At 35.8% G+C, this 21,553-nt stretch overlaps 1 protein-coding gene across 1 annotated transcript in view; it reads right to left on the bottom strand.

The window, feature by feature from the left end:
* Positions 1-21,553, bottom strand: part of ROCK1 (Rho associated coiled-coil containing protein kinase 1) — a 95,532-nt gene that overhangs the window by 22,650 nt on the left and 51,329 nt on the right. The window contains exons 12-26 of the mRNA XM_069779126.1: positions 18,625-18,713; positions 16,969-17,017; positions 16,255-16,390; positions 15,791-15,882; positions 15,416-15,662; positions 13,061-13,167; positions 11,777-11,927; positions 10,709-10,869; positions 9,675-9,859; positions 8,936-9,005; positions 7,412-7,506; positions 5,352-5,517; positions 3,592-3,685; positions 607-695; positions 88-276 (exon numbers count right to left, since the gene is read on the bottom strand). Coding sequence (XP_069635227.1) covers positions 88-276; positions 607-695; positions 3,592-3,685; positions 5,352-5,517; positions 7,412-7,506; positions 8,936-9,005; positions 9,675-9,859; positions 10,709-10,869; positions 11,777-11,927; positions 13,061-13,167; positions 15,416-15,662; positions 15,791-15,882; positions 16,255-16,390; positions 16,969-17,017; positions 18,625-18,713 — 1,920 coding nt within the window. The remainder of the gene's footprint in view (positions 1-87; positions 277-606; positions 696-3,591; positions 3,686-5,351; positions 5,518-7,411; positions 7,507-8,935; positions 9,006-9,674; positions 9,860-10,708; positions 10,870-11,776; positions 11,928-13,060; positions 13,168-15,415; positions 15,663-15,790; positions 15,883-16,254; positions 16,391-16,968; positions 17,018-18,624; positions 18,714-21,553) is intronic.

Genomic DNA, 21,553 nt, shown 5'->3' on the forward strand with positions numbered 1-21,553 from the left:
CAGAACTTGTCATTTTTTCAAGTAGGCGATACATTTTTCCTGCAGAGAGAATTCCACAATGTGACAAAAAAATTAAGATTATTTTACCGCTTGCATTTCATTGACCTCCTTTTGGTATTTCACTACCATCTGATTGAATTTCTCTTTTTCTTGATTAAGCTCTAATTGGAGCTTCCGGTTTTCCTTCTCTTTCTTCCTCAAATCTTGCATGTTAGCTTTTTTTCTGTCTATTTTAAAATCTTTCCGATTCATTATCTCAGCCAGTTTGTTGACAGCCTGTTAAGAAAAGGGAAAACCAGTAAGAAAAATTATATATGCAAGCATGTTTCATACAAAATTTATAAGTCCCTCTAGTTAGAGGATTCAATCAAAAAAAATCTTCACCAACACAAATGGCCCTTACTCACAATGTAAGTAATACTGAAAACTCTACAGCATCAAAACTTACTCTTTCAACTACAAATATCACAATGCATATTATATATCATGGTTAATATAAACTTAATCTCAAAGGAACTAAGAGTTAGTTGCACAGAAAACAATAAACTGAAAATATATCTGATATGCAAAGTAATTATTGTTATTAAATTGCATAAAAAGTTATACCTGTGTCTTCAGAGTTCTTTCAGTGTTAATGCTCTTCTCATAATGCATTCTAATAGTATTGATTTCCTCCTCTTTTTTGATTTTGTATTCTGTTAAAATAATATTAAACTTTGAGATATTTTAGGACAAGGTAAATATTTCTAAGCTTAATCACTTCTACAATTACATCTTTTTTTTTTTCCTCCATTTTCCTGTTGTGTCACTTAATGTGCAAAATACGGTTTGCAATGATAAAGGCTACCAGTTTAATGCTACTATAATGATGGAAAACTACCAGAAGAATATATCAGAAAGCCACCAAGATGAAATACTAAAGCCAACATATGTATTTTTGTTTCCTGATGACTAAGTTTGTTGTCCCACTTCCTTAGTGTTTGCACTACCAAAAGTGTTTCTGCAGTACCAAAAATTAAGCCAGTATCCACACAGAATAAGACTGATGTGACTGGACTCACATTCAGTACAGATTCTCAAATCAGGCATAAAGAGAACATGGGGAGAAAGGCTTGCTTTAAACAAGGAATGACTCTGTTACATTCCCCCCCCACACCTGTCTCACACACCAGTTATTCAATTCTACCAATCTTTCTATCAGACCTCCAGTCTGCTAATTTGTTCCCCAAGTTTCTAGAAGTATGCATGTCACTGACAAGGATTTCTCCTCCAACACTACACTTAAATAACAATTTTCAAGTATGTAAAAGTAACAAACTCCATAAACTAAAAAATACTGAAAACTGCTTGCTCACCCAATCCCTGCTATTACAGAAATGCAGAAGTAAGGGAAAATATTTTAGTATGTCTTCCTGCCTACATAGTATTTGCAACACCACTGGCAACACAACCAGTAAGGCTTTTGCTCTCATAGTCAACAGATATTAAAGCATGCATTCTAATTCTGTAATGCTTGCTCAAATGCAAAACTGTGGGAGTAAACTGAACAGTAAAGTAACTTCCCATATAGTCAGAATACATGTAAATAGAATGCCAGTCCACTGATATGCGTGAGATCACAACTTAGATTCTGAATCTAAGTAAGATCTTAAGGAAGTTGAAATACTGATACTGCTTTACTGTAAATACTGGAGATAGAAATAAAAACTTTAATAAATACATAGTGTGCAATATGAAATGAGTAAAATACTTTTCCTTAATACTTTTCATGCATGCAAGGCATGGCTGGCAGAAGGGGGTTAGACACAATATATGGACAAGCTGTACTAGACAGACATTCCTGACTATGCCTGCAGGAACTTAGTGCTAACTTATTTAAAAAGTTAAGAGGAAGTGTCAGCAGAAACTCACTTCTTCCTACCTGCTACAGCTAAGGCTGTAACCATTCTCAACAATAAAGGCAGTGCATGGAAATGGAAGCAATACAGTAGAAAGAGTGACAATTTAGAATCACAGAATAGTTTGGGTTGGAAGGGACCTTTCAGGGTCATCTAGTCCCACCCCCCCCTGTAATAAGCAGGGACATCTTCAACTAGATCAGGTTGCTCAGAGCCCTGTCCAACCTGGCCTTGAATGTTCCCAGGGACGGGGCATCTACCACCTCTCTGGGCAACCTGTTCCAGTGTTTCACCACCCTCATCATAGAAAATTTCTTCCTTCTATCTAGGCTAAATCTACCCTCTATTTACATTAAAACCGTTACCCCTTGTCCTATCACAACAGGCCCTATTAAAAAGTCTGTCCCCATCTTTCTTATAAGCCCCCTTTAAGTACTGGAAGGCTGCAGTAAGGTCTCCCCAGAGCCTTCACTTCTACAGGCTGAACAACCCCAACTCTCTCAGCCTGTCCTCACAGGAGAGGTGTTCCATCCCTCTGGTCATTTTTGTGGCCCTCCTCTGGACCCGCTCCAAGAGGCCCATGTCTTCCCTGTGCTGAGGACCCCAGAGCTGGAGGCAGCACTCCAGGTGGGGTCTCACCAGAGCGGAGCAGAGGGGCAGAATCCCCTCCCTTGACCCACTGGCCACGCTGCTCTGGATGCAGCCCAGGGTACGGCTGGCTTTCTAGGCTGCGAGCACACATTGCTGGCTCATGTCCAGCTTTTCATCCACCAGTACCCCCAAGTCCTTCTCTGCAGAGCTGCTCTCAATCCCTTCATCCCCTAGCCTGTATTGATACTGGGGATTGCCCCGACCCATGTGCAGGACCTCGCACTTGGCCTTGTTGAACCTCATGAGGTTCACGTGGGCCCACTTCTCAAGCTTCTCCAGGTCCCTCTGGATGGCACCCTGTCCCTCAGGCATGTCAACCGCACCACTCAGCTTGGTGTCACCTGCAAACTTGCTCAGGGTGCCCTCAATCCCACTATGTCATTGATGAAGACATTAAGCAGTACTGGTCCCAATACGGACCCCTGAGGGACACCACTTGTCACCAGTCTCCCTCTGGACATTGAGCCATTGACCACTACCCTCTGGATGTGACCATCCAATCAATTCCTCATCCACTGAACAGTCCATCCATCAAATCTGTATCTCTCCAATTTAGAGAGAAGGATGTTGTGAGGGACTGTGTCAAAGGCCTTACAGAAGTCCAGATAGACAACATCCATAGCTCTTCCCCTGTCTACTGATGTAGTCACTCCATCATAGAAGGCCACTAGGTTGGTCAGGCAGGACTTGCCCTTGGTGAAGTCATGCTGGCTGTCTTGAATCACCTCCCTGTCCTCCATGTGCCTTAGCATAGCTTCTAGGAGGATCTGTTCCATGATCTTCCCAGGCACAGAGGTAAGACTGACAGATCGGTAGTTCCCAGGGTCCTCCTTTCCACCCCTTTTAAAAATGGGTGCAGTTTACACGGAAGATATATTTTCAAGATGAAAACAATGACTTACGTTACTTTTCATCAAGCCCAAAATAACAGGGAAGATAAACAGCAATGTCTTCTCCCATTTCCCATTTCCATTTTGCCACATATGCTTCAAATTCAATTGCACTTCATAACAGATGAATTAAAACTCTAAACATTACATACCTTCCTCCTGTTTCTTAATTTTTTCATTGATCTCTGAATTTTCCTTTGTTATTAAATCAACATCTTTGGTTAATGTGTTATTAGTTTCTTCCAGCTAAATGAAAACAAACACATTTTAAAATAAAGAACTTGCCATAAATTCCAAAAATATTTATAATACTGTTATTTTAAATACCCTTAAACCTATAACAGCCATTTACTTGGAATGCCTTCCTCAGATTACATTAAAAAAAAAATTGCTTATCTCTCATAACTGAATTTTTAAAAAATGGCACTTTTCTTCTAAGCTGTCTTGATTTACAAGAAGGCTTTTTAAATATTTTAAATACACCTGTCCCAGAGAAAGTTCTTTTTTTTTTTTTTTTTAAATGATCTTTGCAGAACTGACAACACTGTAGTATATAATTAAAAATTCAACTTAAGCAAAATTAGATTGGCAGTTATTGAATGTGGCGATTTTCAATTAATGTGTGGTACTTTGGAAGAAGTAGTACCTAGAGGCCTGATCACCTGAACCAGACACCTGAATCCATACACCTGAATCCAGACAGAAAAGCAGCTGACAGATGATACAACTCCAGCATTGAAGGCTAGAGTAGATTCATGACATATGCTGCTAAATAATTGTCATATATCAAGAAAAACAGGTATAAATCAGCATAAGAATAAAACTAAATTTGGTCTAAGTCAAAGCATACATAGGTAAACGTGTACATAAGTGTGCAAAAAAAACCTGAAAGGAAAACCATTACACTTTCAATATGTTAGCTGCCACAGTCAGAATCACTTTGCTAACCACTTAACAAATACATACTAAAAACCAGACATAACTGCATTTCTGAAAAAAGGGGTTTTTTGAAGCCTATAGAAATGACTGTGTATCAAGCTGTCTGACAAAATTATCAGAATATTTGAAACCAACAAACATTGGCAAGGAGGTATTCCTTCCATGCCACAGAAAGAGAGTCTTCTAAATGCTTCTTAAGAAATGGTGGCATTCTAGAGATTTCAAGCTTATAAAAGAAAACACATGTAACAAACACTACCTCTGCTATCTTTACACAGAGATCTAATATCCATGGTAGCACTAACAGAAAGCTTTGAGCAATTGATCCAAGTTCAGTTATGCCTAGAGTTTTACTGAAGTTGTACACCCCAGGATTCTTAAGAAAATCTGCATATCTGATGCTAAATAGGAAAAAACAATAATGGTAATATAACTATGCTACATATGGCTTGCTATTTGAAACTCTTCAGTTAAGACATTTATCAACCTGATACTAATACACAAGAGCTACGCTAAAAAGTATCTTAAAAAATTGCAGTTTGAGGTTTAGGTTTTGGTTTGGTTTAATAGTGTACCAGTGGGAAGAAACTCAAGAGTTCCAAGTATTATTTTTTTAAAAGACTAAGTTATTTTGCAATAAGAGACTCTAATACACAGCTCCACAAATTTACAAGATTTAAATAATACATTGGGCAATGACAAGTAGCAATTACAAAAGGCTTAATAACTGAATTACAGACATTCACTTGATTTTCATTCTGGCTTCACCTCAGAATCATCAAGTCTATATTTCTTTGTGAGTTCACATGATGGCATTTAAATGTTGAAGGTTCCAACTGGGTCCGAAAGTTAAGATACTTAAATAGTTATCACTTATGATCATAACAAGACTTAATAAATTAAAATAAAAACATAAATTTCTGTTTCCAGCTAGAAGATATATACAGGTATTAATTACAGCAGAATAATTTACCCTTCTTATGATGCTGTCCTTATCAGTCATTTCTTGCCTGTGTCTTGATGCTGCTTTTTTGCTTTCCTGACTCAGCTCAAAATACTGTTCTTCAAGGAGTGCTCGTGCCAACCGTTCCGACTCAGCTTTGGTTTCAGCTAAATCCAACTGGGTAGTGAGCGTTTCTCTGTAAAAAGAACATTAAGATTTTGTTCCCCTATGCAAAACACTCCAAATTTTCAGGAAGACTAACAAACACAAATTACACCACTCAGCTAATTGTCATTATCTTAGTTTCTTACGAAAAACAAGATTTACAAGACCACACTCCATACAGTTTTATCTTTTGATGGTCCACACAAGCTACAGCAGCAAGCTTACTATAATTCAATTGAAATTTCAATCATCCATGAAACACCAACCCTTAGGAAATCAGATGTCAAATTCTCCTGCCTTTAAGGAATAAAAATAAAATTAAATTGCATGTACAGTGTGGTCCATTGAAAGATACTTAACCCTATCAGTATTAGCCACCTCTTCACACAAGCTTACTGCTCATGAAGATGTGTGCTCCAGACTGTTTGAACAATAAGGAAAATTGCATAAGGTTTCTGAAAACATATAGTGGTTCTATGTCTATGCAACCTTTTGCAGAAAGGCTTGCATATGCTATCTACAGTTTGAGAGGCAGGGGGCGATAACTTAGGTGCAGTATCTCATTAATGTATACACAACTTCTAATCACTTCAGCATACAAGCCAAACTTTCTTGCTCTTGCTTGGAGTACAGGTAGAGCTCCTATATATTTGCCTGCAAAGAAACCCACATAAAGCACGGTGGCCTGTCTAGCACCCAAAAGTCAGATGTACCCAGCAACATGTGACACAGCCCACAGCATGCTGAGATAGAAGTGGCAATACATTACTGCACTATGGGCTCATGACAGATGCCCTTCCTGCACTGCAAAACAAAAGAGAGATTTATGCAATGAAATAGTTATTACTATGGAGTCCACTGATTTGATACATCTGTAGTAGATAGGGGCCTCTACTGTAAAAGGTAACTGTTGAAGTATACTCAGAGTTTGTCACAATTCCCATAGTTGTATCCAGGTGAAAAGCGTTTATGATAAACATAAAATTGTGGAGAACAGTGAGGGAATAGAATAAAAGGAAGCTATAAAAATAAGTAAGAGAAGAGAAAAAGAAAAAAAAAACAAAACAAAAGAGGAATAAAGGAAGTCTCTCCTACCTTCCCCCCCACTTTTTTTCTTTTTAAGATGGATACTACTCCTGAACAATTTTGCATAGACAGGTATTTTCCTCCTACATTGTATTTATTAGCACAACATCTTTTCTTTCTTCCTTTCTTAGCTCACCAAAATGCATCACGAACAACGTACATAGCCTCCTCCCTTTAAATTGTTTTGCAATGCTGATGCTCAAGTAGAACAAGAGACTCAGACTTTAGAAGAGAAAAACTCTGCTTCATGCATAAGGCTACTGTCTCCTGCTTTAGAATAAATACATATTAAATAAATTAATAAATTGGAAAAACAAGCTTAAAAAACTTCTTTCCTTATTTGCTAACTTAGAAAACAGTACATCACGATTAATGGTTGTAGGATTAACTGCTTTTGCTGTAATCAGAAGTATACTAAACTTAGAATTCAAAGTATTTTCATTATCTTTTTCTCAAATTATTCTACTGGCTATAGAAATATACCAAGTAATTACCAGGGTAATATTATAAAATAAAAAAAGTTGTTACACAAGGAAGATGATTACCACAAATTGGAATGTTTTTTCAAAATTTTGCACCTTCCTAAATTCTCAGGAGTTATCATTCTTCTTCCAGACATTACAAATAGAGTCCAAAGCAAATATGAATACCCATATTTGGCTTTGCAAATCAGCATAAGTAACATCCTATGTATTTGCCATCTTACGAGGTGTTATGGAACACTTTTGAGACTTGTCTTTTTCTGAAGGAATTAAACATACTCCGATTCAAAATCTTCATGAGTGAGACCATACTATATGGAAAAACTTATGTCTATTCAAGAAACACAATGGGCATACTTTTCATTTTGCAATTCCTGCATTTTTCTTTGAGTTTCTTTATTCTTTTCATCAATTTCCTCTTTCAGTTCCTTAACCTGAGTTTTGTAAAGTGTCTGTAAAAGAAAGCATAAAAATAGAATCATTATTCAAATTCCATAGTGAAATTCTTGTTTTGGTACTGGTTGGTTTGAATCTGTCAAACCCCAACACATGCCAGTACTGTCTTTAATGGAATTTCCTCCTTCCTGCCTGTCCAAGATGCTCCTTTCCAGCTTCCCTTGTGTAGGGAGCTGACTTGACAAGGTTAGTTTTCAATTTTCTAGTCTGGTTTCCTACACAGTTGTAGAAACACACCTGCTGACAAAAGGCAGGGCATGCACTAGGACACAGCTGGGCAGGTCTCTTTGAGACAACAGGACAAAACTGCATCCTCTTGTAGCATGACTGTCTCAAAATGTTAGTCAAACAAGCCTAATACTCTCCTATGCTTCCAGCTGTTGTATTCTCTTTGTATGTATCCATGTATCTTTTCTCTTAGACTTTAGATTTCTTGTGTACAGACTGACTTTGTCTTAATAACTGATTCAACAGAGGTCTGATTTACGTGAATGACTTCTGTTCTTAATTACTATATTGTTATTAACACCACCAGTAATTCTGAAAGATAAAATTTGATCTTCTACAGTAAAGTACTTTTGCTAAATATTCAGACTGAATTATGAATGTCTCATTTAACCTACATGCTAGTGAAAAAAGAGAAAATTGAGAATGAAACACAATACTCTGGATCTTCTTATTAGCAGTATGTTATGAAGAAATGCACAAAAATCTGTAACTCATAATGAAATTACAATCATATGCAGTTTACTGAACACAAAAATTTTTATTGCCCTTCCAAGGAAGAAATTAATTTAAAAAGTACTTCCCAAAGAGAAATGAAACTGTCCATATTCATGAATGTATTTGAAGTTTAGGCATTACAGAGCATCTCATGCTATTGTTTCTTTTCACAGAAATTATACAGATCAAATTACATCTATGAAATACACATTTTGGCTATCTGGAGTACTGAATAAGGCTCTTCTGGGACTCAGGTGCAGAGAAGGCATCCTTTTAGAAGGACAAGGAATACATGCAGAATGCTACTGGATCTACGTCTTAAATACACTTATGGTAGACCAATAGCACAGAATATATTCCAGTAAGTACAGAGATTTGAGCTCTCTACAAACTTTACAATTATATCAGGAAAATATCTCTTTTCCAACCTCAAGACAGGAACTGCTCTGATGAATAATTCAGGTAAGAGTTACTCAATGTTATATATAAGATTTGACAAATAACTACAAAGCAACGTATTAGATAGACTATCCAATGTTCTCTAATTTTTTGTTCATCGCTCGTACTACAAGCAGGATTTTGTGAATTGCTGATTTATGCCAGGTGGTTATTTACATTTAAAAAATTTTAATATGTGAAACTATTCAATGTTCAATGATTTCATGTCAAAATGTAGCACTCACAATTCTTTACAAGTCTTACCGAAAAATACTGCTCAGCTTCAAGCTGATCCTGAAGCTCACGCATTTGACCTTCATTACCTCTGTACTGTCTTTGAAGAAATAAAAAAGGAAAACATGTAAAAGTCAACTACTAACAAATGACAGACTATTTCTAACCAGAACAGCATCCTATTACATTTGCACATATATTTCACAAAGACCAACAGTTTGCTGTATCCTAAAATTCTGATTTAATTACATTCCTTATTCTACCATGATGATTGTTTCAGTACGTAATTCAGAAGACAAGTATTCTAAATGGAGAAACGTTAAGTCAGCTGAAGGACGATATTATAGAAGCCCAATTAATGAAAAATGTCTTCAGTCAGCTTAAGAAAAGTTAAGAAAAAGAATCAGGTGGTTAAAGGGAAAAAAAGCTATTGACTCCAATGCAGTAAAACTAAAAGTCCCATATGATTTAATAAGTAGTATCACAGTCAATCCATAAAAAAGTCACTGAAATAAAAGTGGCATGTATATATATATATATGCCTTGACATCGAAAGATGAGCCAAGAATTGTTCTGCCTCATAGCTCATAACAAAAATATTCCAACACTGAAGGCTACATACAGAAATCATAACATGCAGCTAAAAATATTCTTCTAGTTTAGGAAAAAATGCCTATGCATCAGAGAACTTTTTTCACTAACAGGAAAAGGCAAAACAGTGCATGTATAATTAAGCAACTTTTCTATTTTACTTCAGATTTTTACTTACTTAGCAAGTTGAGCCAACTCGAATTCCAGTAATCTCTTTGCTTCCAACAATGTATTGATTTCCTGTTTCAGCTGCTTCTCAGAACCCTTCAAGTTATCTGCTTCAAAAGCTTGTGCCTTTAATTCATTCTGTGCCATTATTCGCTTATTTGTCTCTTGTTCTAGCTGAAGTGCTAGATTCTTTACCTAATAAGAAATATTTCAATTTGGGATCATTTGCTGAATAACCAATTGCATGTGGTTGAAAAGTGTTTCATATATGGATTATTTTATGTCAGACACCATCGCCTAGATGCTACACATTGTACAATACGTAAAAATACTACTCAATCTCCAAACACTTTAGTGCAATAATCTTATAGAAAGCTGCTGCCCTTAAGAACGTACTGATAAGACGCCGCATGATGATAAAGCTTCCCCACGCTTAGCTTATTTCAAAGTCCCAAACGTGTTTTATCTTATCTTAAAGGCAACAATGGAAAAAACCCAAATTGTCTGCTGAAAGGTCCTGCAAACCTCACTGTGGATTTCAGATCTTAAAAACTTCTCACCCTAGAAAAAAACGCAGCCTACTAGCTATATAAAAGCTAATTTACACAAGTTTTGACCCCTAAAAAGGTGTTATAACCTTAATTCCCACTGTCCTGTAAAGAAAAGTAAGGATGAAACTATTATTCTTAGTACTTAGTTTTCACACTCAATATTCTAATTGCATTTCCTTGAACAAATGCCTTTCTGGAGAATGCAAACTCAGAACTGCAAACCATCCAAATGAATCAGTCAATTTTTTCCTTTAAAAAAAGGAAACAAAAAATTGCATTATATTAAATCAATGGCTCAAATATGCAAGGCATCCAGGAGCTAAGAAACAAGTGGAAATTACCTAACACTGTTTAAGCCAATAACTGTCTTCAGTTCTACTGAGAGATGTATTACACAAGGAGTTCAGTGTAAGTGAATTTAATTTCTATTTCTCAGTGCAACTGTAATTTCTTGTTTATATAGAAAATTGTTAGTGATGAACATTTTACTTACTTCATCTTCCAGTCTCTCTTTTTGCTCAAGAAGGTGTTCCAGTTTCTGCTGAGATTGCTTCAGGTCAAAGTCCAGCATGGAACACTGTTTTTCAGCTTGAACTATTCGATTTTCTGCCTTTTCTCTTGCTGCCCTTTCTTCCTTTACTTTTTTTTCCATTTCTAAACAAGATTAAGGAAAGAAAAACAAAATGAATATGCAGCATCTGCAAGAATGCTTTTGTAAACACAGTCTTAAATATCCTAATATTTTTCAGATCCTTTTGTTCAGCTATTTAAGCTCTTCTGCTGTTAGATGGACTGATTACTGAGTAAAAACTTCCTGGCATTATTACAAGAAACACTAAAATTAAAGAAATATAATTCCGATTTGCATTACAAGCACTGGAATATTATCACGATAACTGAAAGATAAATAGTGAAAGAAATAAAAAACACAGATTCTTGAAGTAATAATTATGAAATAAAGGCAAAGATTCATTTCCGTGAATGGACAGTAGAGGGAAAGAAAAGAAATGCTACCATTTGTGTTAGCTTTCTGAAAAGTTACGAACTACACATTTAGGTACTGATAACCTTCACAAAGAAAACCCTATGTATTCAATTAAGATATCAAGATACATTTTGATTCATGGATATGTATCTCTAAAAGGAACTTCACCACTTCAGACAACCCTAATACAACACCAATATTTTTAATGTAGTTACACAGAAATGAATGCTCCAAGACATCTGTCTTGACAATGCATTCTTTTAATTCCATTTAGCATTAGCCAGAATTTCAAGATTCAGTAGCATTTTAGAAGCTAAGGAAGGCTTTGAATTGCAAACACAGTAAGATATTCAAAAGATTAAGAAACAATGCAATTTTTATGGTACAAGTACCATGTTAGAGAAATAATTTAAAATGTGTGGTTTTCATACTTTATGATCTTGATACGCATTTTCTTTATACAAGGGATTAAATACTTGTATAAGGATACTAGATTATAAGATGATGTGTTTTAAGATATCATAATCAAAATACCTTTTATTATGTGTTTACCTGAAACTTGCAAGAAACACTTACCACACATTGCAACTGATCTTGCCTCCTCTATTGACTGATGTTTGTCAGTTAACCGAGCTTTAGTCACTTTGTGTTCATTTACTTCCTGTTCTAACCGGTCTTGCAATGATTTGAGTCTGTAGTTCAAATCTATCTCTAAATTATTCTTTTCCTAAAGATAAGAAAAAAAAGTTACCAGATTTCTGTAACATTTCTATGACATCTGAGGGAACCACATTTCCTTTCTTCCCTTTTTTAGTGATAACTTTTTTTATGAAGAAATTATCAATGTTATTTTCCATGCTTAATAAAGAATAGTAAAAGACAAAAACTGTACTCAGTGCTTTGGAGAAAACTTCATTAACTTTTTTCAGTAGTCTGTAAATTCGTAAGATAACGGAAGCTTGTCAGTTTGAATAATAAGTAGTCACCTAAACCGGAAACATACAACTAATCCACTGACAACACTAGAGCACAGAGGAATTTGAATTGTTGTTACCTGGATGCATTTCTGTTACTCCACAGTTGGGATTGCCAGCCATTAACAGTAATTCATGAAACAAGCACTGGAGATAAGCTTTGAGAGACAGGGACTTGCCTTTGGATTGCTTTTTCACATAACACCAAAGGAGAACGGTAACATTTTGCACCTTCCCCCATAGGTAGTCGCATCTCTGATTTATTTGGATAGACCACACAGCACAGCAAGTCTTTACCTGATCTCAAAACACAGAGCTAACTATGTAGCCTATCTAGAAAAAGGGTGCAGGATTTCCTTTTACTCTTCTTTACTTGTTTCTCCATCTTGGGGTGGGGATCAGAGATGTTAGGGGAACACGCTGCTACCATTCTGAGGGAAGGAGGGAAAAAAATTGAAATGGTTCAGCTCCAAAGTTGATCAAAAGGTCTAGTAATGATCCAGTCAAATTAAAATCCAGTAATAGCACAAATTTAAATTTCAGGTTTTTAAAAAAATTCAATGCACAGATTTTCAGGAGGCAAGTCTCTGCAGCAGTAGTTAGGCAGGCAGAACAAAAATTACTAGCAGAAGAGCTGGATCCTTGAATCAGTGGTAGTGAATGATAAACATGAATTTTATGCCCAAAGCTACAACTAAGAATTACCTGAGGACTTGTGAGACTTACCATCCTGATGAGACTGTAAATTAGCACTATTTAGTTAATCATTTTAACACAAGACTGATTTAGAGCAAGAACACAGGACTTAGCAACATCAATAAATACTATCTGAAAATACAGTCAAAAGCTGACAAAGAACATTAGCCTCAACATCATTTTACCATACCTTTTCTGAATGATTAAGCATATCCTGTGCTTGTTTTCTTTCCGCTTCCACTCTTTCAAGATTGTTTTTAACGTTTTTTACTTCTTCTTGTAAAGTTGTAATCCGAACTGCCATAAGACATTAAATATCATTCAATATTAGTTACTTGACTTAGATCATTAGGCTGTTCAACCTTTCTTGATTTCTGGGCCCCTAAAATATTTACACCTTGAAACTTCTCAGACACACAAAGGCTGTACATTGTAAAGGAAACTGATCTTTTTAGCCAGTCTTTATGCATGCCATTAGTAACAATTCACAAAAAACAATCACATGCAAAACTTGCTACCTGCCTTCCAACACTTCCAATATCTAATATGCAAGATTTCTTCCATTAATCCAAGTTTTGCTGTGCTATGCAACAAGCACCTTTTCTCATGTTAACTCCACTAATATGTAGATAAGGGAGAGAAAGCCAGTCTCAAATTGATCTACATGTACTAATGCAATATGTATTCACCTAACTGTGCCTCAAGTGCTCTTCCATGGATAGAGGAACTATTCCCCGTCTCCCACAGGATCTACCACAAGAGCCTGTGTGGCATCAGAAGTTTATACTAAATACTAAGTAGAATCACAGAATGGTTTGGGCTGGAAGGGACCTTTAAAGACCACCTAGTCCAACCCCCCTGCCATGGGCAGGGACATCTTTCACTAGACCAGGTTGCTCAAAGCCCCTGCCAACCTGACCTTGAACACTTCCAGGGACAGGGCAACCACAGCTTCTCTGGCCAACCTGTTCCAGGGTCTCACAACCTGCATCGTAAAAATTTTTTTCCTTATATCTAATGGAAATCTACTCCCTTTTAGTTTAAAACCATTGCCCCTTGTCCTGTCACTACAAGCCCTGGTAAAAAGTCTCTCTCTGTCTTCCTTATAAGCCCCCTTTTAGTATTGAAAGGCCACAATAAGGTGTCTCACGAAGTCTTAGTAGTAGTAGTAGTGTGTATGTATATATATGCGCATGCCCAAGTAGCAGTGTGTGTGTGTGTATATATATATATAAAAAATTAAATAGTAGTATATATTTCTAGACTGAAGAATTTGCATTAGTTCCTTTCAAATAAATACATAAAAAAATATTTTGGATTGCTCTATATTACACTTAATACCTTAAATACAGTATACAATAATACACTTATCAATTCAAATACATCTGTCTACAGCACAGTTCGCTTCACTAAATTTTGAAGTATAAAGAGACATCCTGGCAATATGTAAGAAACCATGAGATGGAAAAAGATAATGTCTTCCTAAATCTTATACTTTTCTTATTCATTTTAAAAGTGCTTTTAAAAACAGCTACATGAGTATTTTAATTATATAAAGTTATTTGGGTATATACCAGCAAAGCACCTTAACCCTATATCCTTCAGAAAAAAGATCCTTTTCCTGCAGGCTGCTGAGTTGGATGTGGTCAAAACCACGTTTTGAAGTGCACAGAATAGTCTTCTCGTGCCATTTGTACCTCCTGGTCGCAATTAACAACAGACCGGATCAAACTACATTCAGTCATTTCAGAGGAACTTCACAATCATTCAACTGAAATTGATTTACTATATTTGAAGCATAGTAAAGAGGCAACTTGATTCTTGATAGTTCTTTCTTTGTGCTAGCAAAGTTTACCTTAAAAAAACAAAACCAAAACCACGCAAAAGTCCTCAACAAAAGATCGTGCCTCATGGAAAACTATTTTCAATACTGCAGACAGGTGGTTTAAAATGACAAGTTAAGAGGCAGGATCCATTAGCATAGGCAGAGTCATGAACTAATGTATCTGAATAGTTTCTAGTATGAAGAATCAGAAGTACAAATGGTAAAAAGTTCCAAGCATCCTGAAAAAAAAGGGATTCCACAGCTGCATCCCTTACGATGTTCTTCATCATGCTTAAGAAGTAATGTAGAAGCATCATAAAAGAAAACAAATGCAATTTAACAACAAAATAGCTTTCTCCACAAATGAAAGAAGAGAAAGTGCAGGGTATGTCAACTTCGATACTGCACCAAGGCACTGAGTGTTGTGTCTTCTCTAGCACTGTATCAGCTTTTCATATTTTTGTACCACTGGAGTCACGACTTTTAGTCAGGGCAGCCCAATAGACTTACAATCAGTGTTTCCTACTCTTTGATTTTGATACTCTCCCTCCCAAGAGTCGCTCAGACATGATCAGGAAGCAAGATCCAATCTTCAGAAATTGTTCTATTAACTCACACTTGGTTTGCAGGTTGGCTTTCCTCCCTTTATGTAACTGTACTTTATTTAATAAAGTCGGTTATCATAACTTTTTTGATAAAGTATAAATACAGAAGAATTACCCTGTAGTTCTCCAATCATTTCAGATCCATGACTTCTGTCCCTTCGTTCTGACTCCAAAGCTGCTTGCAGTTGGTAATAGTCTTTCTCCACCTGCAGTTTTGTGCTTTCTAGAACTCTGCACCTTTCCTGCAGTTCTCTATTCAGTGATTCTACCTGACTTAATGACTTGCTCATTTCTGTGTTACCCTTTCTCAGTCTTGCTGCTGTATCCGATTCTGTCCTCAGCAAATCATTTGCTTCTTCTAGCTGTTAAAATAAAACAGACAAGATTCTCAAATATAAAAATTATTGGGACCAGTTTTGTAATATCTGAATGCTCAATACTGCTTCTCAAATCTAAGATATAATTAAGACAATGAACAGAAACCACATACTTGTTTTTGTAATTGTGTTATCTTCTCATTTGTAATTTGTGAATGTTGGCTGATTTTTTTCAAGTCTTCCATCTGATCTTTTAGCGTTGACACTAAAGAGAAATTACACCATTAATACATCAGATTAGAAAAAAACTTAGGTTTGGGGGTTTGGGGTTTTTTTACACAAACACACTCAAATAAATTCTTGGCATATAATAGGCCTTTTGTTGACTTTTTGCTTCTTATATACATTTTTAGGTCAAATTCTGTGCTTGCAGAACAACAATGCACTCTGTAGAGAATAAAACTTGAAAATAAGACAAAAATATTGTGTTCAAATAAAAATACACTCAAGATTTGAGTCCAATATTTGAAAAGATCTCTTTAAAGTTGCATAGCACTTAAGATGCTAAGGTAGTAAATTGTTCCCCAAAACACATCATACACCTCATCAGTGTCAATGTTTGGACAAGATGGCATACCTTCATTTTCCACATTCCGTCTTTTTTCATTCTCTTGTTCAATTTTTCTTTGGTAGTCATTTATCTTATGTTGCAATACCATCTTTTCCTTCTCAATCTGAGACAGTGTTGATTCCAAGTTCTTTCTTTGATTTCCCTAAAATTAAAAGCATTAGTATTTTCTATTTACATTTTAAGGAATGATCCCTAAACCAGTATCTCTGCAATTAATTAATCAAGAAAACTGATGCATCATTTCCAATGAATGAGTTTCTGGCTTCCTTGAAAAGGTGTTCAGAAAAGATGGCTTTTTTAACTTGTATATGACAAATTTATGAAATTACTAGAAAACTTATTGTTAATGTGATTATAATGTAAGTAACTATTAAAATTATTATTAAGAGACCACATAAGGACTCAATAGAAAATCATCTGTACGTTAATTTTTAGCGTAACTGATTTTGATAAACTCCAGAGAAATTGTGATGAGTGAGACTGAGCAAAACATTTAGCAGAGGAAACAGAATTCAGCATGACTTGCAGAAATAAAAAATTTTTGAAAATGTGTACAAATAAAAATGTATGTCCGAATGCCATATATTGGAATATGATGGTTTGGTCTCAAATTTAAACTCAGAACAATTTTTTTAGTCACAGAAGAAATATCTTAAAACATGAAAGTACTATCCACATTCTTTACCCAACCAAGAAGGCTTCAGTGAGGAAAATAATTACCTCTTCATCTAGTTCTTTCATTATCTTGTCTAGCTTTATGTTTGAAGATCTAAAAATAAAACAAAATAATTTAAGTACTATTTGAGAAGGATACATTGTACATACTGTTTTTCTAGTGAAATAATTTGGGACTGTTACTAAAGTGAAGATTTTTTTTTTTTGGCTAATGCTATTTTGTAATAAACATTTGAATTTGAAGAAAACAATCAATCACTGGAAATAATTTGTAAAATATATTATTACGTATTTATCGACTTTGCTGCAGATTATATATGCAAAACTTTAGGTGCCACATTTTCTCCCTTAATCTGCAAATGTAAAAACAGTGTATGTACACAACACGTTATCCTTAAAATTAGAATACACTGGTGAACTGCTAAAACTTCCTCCAGTTGTGAACTTTTCAAGTATCTAAAATGGTTTGTTAATTCAACAGTAGACAGCTTCCTACCATGAATAAAGATATTTGAATAATACTATTCAAGTCTCTCTGTTGAAGCAATGTATTAAAACATGGTACTATAGAGAGAGTGAGGTTTAGTGCATAGTAAAACCTCTGTTAAGCAGCAGTAACACTGACACATCCATTGCATTTTTGTAGCTATCCCTCTTGAAAGAGGTAATAAAAAGGACCCAGACAATGTCACCTGGCAGGTACAATAAGGAGAAGTTACAGCAATATATCCTATCTACTAATTCTGCAGTGAACAGTATGACATATCAGAAGACACGCTGTTGTGCTCTGACAACTTCAGTAGTACTGCAGGAAGACAGTTACTGAGTATCTTTCAAGCAATGTACGTTCTGCTTGTGGAAAGCAATCAGAATGCGTGAACAGTGAAGTTGTATTTAAGTAAGAGACAGCATCACACAGTCTAAATTCCCACACTGGACCATTTTGGCTACCAGTTCCCACATAAGTAGCTTGTACAGCTACATGCTGTGGTCCTAATTCACAAGCCTGAATTCTTCCTATATCCTATACCTAGGTGTTGCCTCCTGGCTTTATTTAGGCCTTCAGGAAAAGACTTCAAAAGGAGAAGCTAACTGACGGGGAATTTAGTTTGCATGAATCTGAGCAAATATTTCTGATTATCAGGAAAGAATCCCAACTGTTTGTTTGTAAGTGTAGCTGCAAGAAATAGGCAAATTCTCACGTAGTTGCTTCTTCAACATGGTAGAAACAAGACTTTAGAAAACAAATAGCTGTTCTTATCTGTCAGTCACCAGAAAAAAACAGGAATGTGGTTTTCCAACAAGTACCATGTATTTAGAAACCAGATAGTTAATTGCAATAATCCAATATATGCAATATATACAGTATTTTACATTTTTTAAAAAGACAGCATGATCATTATGTACATCTATCCAATAAAATATCTGAATTCAGAGATATCGAGTAAACTCAAACATTCAAGTGTTCAGAAAGAATGTGTGTTACATGGGTGCCAATAAAAACAAAACATTTTCTTCATACTATATTCAAGAAAACCATTTAAATATTGTTTTAGAATGACTTAAACCTGTCCCTGGAACTGTCCTGGAGAACTACAGTACCATTCTTAGTGTTACTCTGGTAATCCCTAAAGCAGTTATACAGAACTGAAGTGTTAGATATACTTAAATTATGTAAACAATTAAAGTTCAAAGTCTCACCTGCACTTTTGCTCCATTTCATCTTTCAACTGCATTTCATTATGTAGTTGTTCTTCCAACTCATATATCATCTTCTGCATATTTTCCAGCTTTAAATATATATTTGTACATGAAAGAACATGCATTAAATTTAAAAACTTCAAAAAAGTATTTCAGAATATTCAGTGCTGCTTATGTTGTATCACAGCTTACTCATTTCTATCTAAACACTAGATTTTTAGCTTATTAAAATGTGATTCCCCCCCAAAAAAAATTCTAAAAAAGTTAATTACAAGAAACAACTTTAATATTACACAGTTTTGTCATTTGCACACACATAAAATTTTGGGGTTCTGAATAGTTCCATCAAAATTCACAGGGCTAAGCTAAGGCAAATCCTCCTTGTTTTAAGTATCTTCAGAATCAGACTAAAGATATTACTGCAAATACATAAGAAAGCATTTTAATTAACATCAAAATTTCTTTTTCTAGCTGTCGTGGTTGAAACCAGGACACTAGCATGAACCACCACATGTATTTTGCAATGCATCTTCAAGCTCTCAACAAGTTCAGGAAGCAGAACCAGGCCTGTTAGTTATTAGCAATGGGGGGGAAATGCTGTTAACATCTATTTAGTCAGAGATCACTTTTACAGCTAGCACTGTACTAAGGTTTGAAAATAGTAACAAACTTCAGATGTTAATACAGAACATTACTGTATAGCATGTACTGTTTGCCAGCAAGATAAATTGAGAAATCCATTTTTTTCATGTAGTCTCAAAATATCTACAATCTGATGGATCTCTGGGCACAATAATCCCACTCCAACATCAGCAAAATCCTCAGTTAAGAACAAGATGGTGTCAGCTTTGAGGAAGCTCATTAAGTCAAGCCCGTGCTGATTCACTGTTAAACCTTTTCGCTGATCTTGTCAGGATTTCAGCCTTATTTAGCTTTCCCACATTTCCCTCAACACTCTTGGAACTGCATAGAGAAGAATTACAGTCCTAATCTAGACTCTCTTCAAAGCAGCATATTCAAGTGGTTCTGACCCTTTGCTTTCTTGTTCCTTGTTTTAACTTCAAAAACTCTGACAATTGCCTGACTCCTCCTGCACAATCATCCCAGAAAGCAGAGCAACAGAACAGTTCCTCCTACATCTGCCTCTTCCTTTTTTCCTTCTCCCACAAAATATGCTTAGAGAAACTGGAACTGCTCACTAAGATCATGAAGAGTAGACAAATTACGCTTGACTCCATTCTTTCTTGATAGCAACAGTACGTGTTCTCAACAAGGACTGCCCTCTGTACTGTCCTAAACTAACATTTCAGTTTGGAGACGTACTATATCATGCTTATCCATATTAAATGAGAAAGTTATAGGTAAAATTATTTTTGCCTACTTCCAGGCAGGCATTTTCTCACTTCCATCTTTCAATCTGTTCTCCTTCCCACTGTAGTAGGAATAAAGTATGGAGTACTCAGGCACTCTCAAGAACTGCAGATCCTTTCTTATTTCCACCTTTTTCTTTCTTCCACATTCTTAAGCTGCTCTGAAGATTTCAGAGGAAGCACACAGACATTGCGACTGGGGACTAACCAGAAACTACATATTTTATATATTTACCACTCTATTCTATATATTTACCACTACCTATCACAAAACCTTGAGAGAGCAAAGAAATACTGGAAGAAATAGACTTCTCAGCACTTACAGAACAGCTGTGGAAAGCCAATTACTTGGTGTGACACACAACATAACACCACATGGATGAGACAATGGTTGTAGTCTAAAACCACAGAGATGGCCTCTAAATCTAAACTTTGAGGAAAAAAGAAGGACCACCACTACACAACACATTTATCTCCTTCGTATGAACCACTGAGAAATAAAGCAAGAAGCAAGACTACTTAAAGGCTAGCTCTCACTTTAGTAAAAAGGGACCACAGCTACTGCACAAAAATAAAGGACAGAGAAGTTTCAAAGTAATTGCTCTTCCATTTCTTGGTTACTCATTTTACAGCCCTTCCAGACAGACTGCATAGAGGAACTAAATGGGATAGATGAGGAACAGGTCCAAAAAGATATCTGGCAACTGAGGCATTTCTGTACTGACTCCTACTAGTTTGGACCTCTATTGCCTCCTCTTGCTTCTTTCTGTCTCTGGTTACTTTTATATTGCTGTTCCCCGAGGGGCCTATCTAAGCTTGCTGAGCACTCTAATTATATTAGTACGAGACAACAGGCTTCCAGAGAAGTTTTGCACAATCTGATATCAATGGTCTAAATAATACCTTAAGAAAATCCTGAGTTACAATTAACTCACTATAAAAGCATTCCTTTATGTTTTAGTTTGTTCTCGGTTTCCATTTTGAGTAGGAGGCGGGGGAGGAAAGGGCTATGAAAAAGCCTGCCTACAGCCAAGAAGCCAAGAAAAATCCCTACGGAACTGCCATCTTTTTTTTTTTTTTTTTGATCACCATGACATAGTACATCTGGTTCTGCACCCTGAACAGTGAAGAAAACCGAAGACTCAGTGCAAAAGAATCTGTTAATCTCCTCTTTCTTAATATCTGTACTGTTTACAGATGGTTATGGTAGCACTAAACCAAAGTAAATAATCAGATCTTCAAAGAGGTTTGAAATTCAGTTAAAGGACATTGAATTCCATTTTTGTCCAACTTCATGGCCTAATTCTGTGAAGTTTTGCACACTTGCAAAAAGCAATGAATTTCTTGGAAATTTCTGGCACTCAGTTCCTCCCAGAAGACACTCGGTACCATGCCAAAATGCAGACAGACCAGGTAACATTTTGTGTTGTATTTCCAGAACTAATTAATTTGCTAACCATGTGTTAACATTACCGTTTTTATTGCAGCATGTAATGAAAGAAAAACAGCTGAGAAAGAACTGTGGGGTAAAAATACCTCATAGTAAAGACTTAACATTT

The sequence above is a fragment of the Haliaeetus albicilla genome, chromosome 3 (assembly GCF_947461875.1).
Source record: "Haliaeetus albicilla chromosome 3, bHalAlb1.1, whole genome shotgun sequence".
NCBI classification, from domain to species: Eukaryota; Metazoa; Chordata; class Aves; order Accipitriformes; family Accipitridae; genus Haliaeetus; species Haliaeetus albicilla.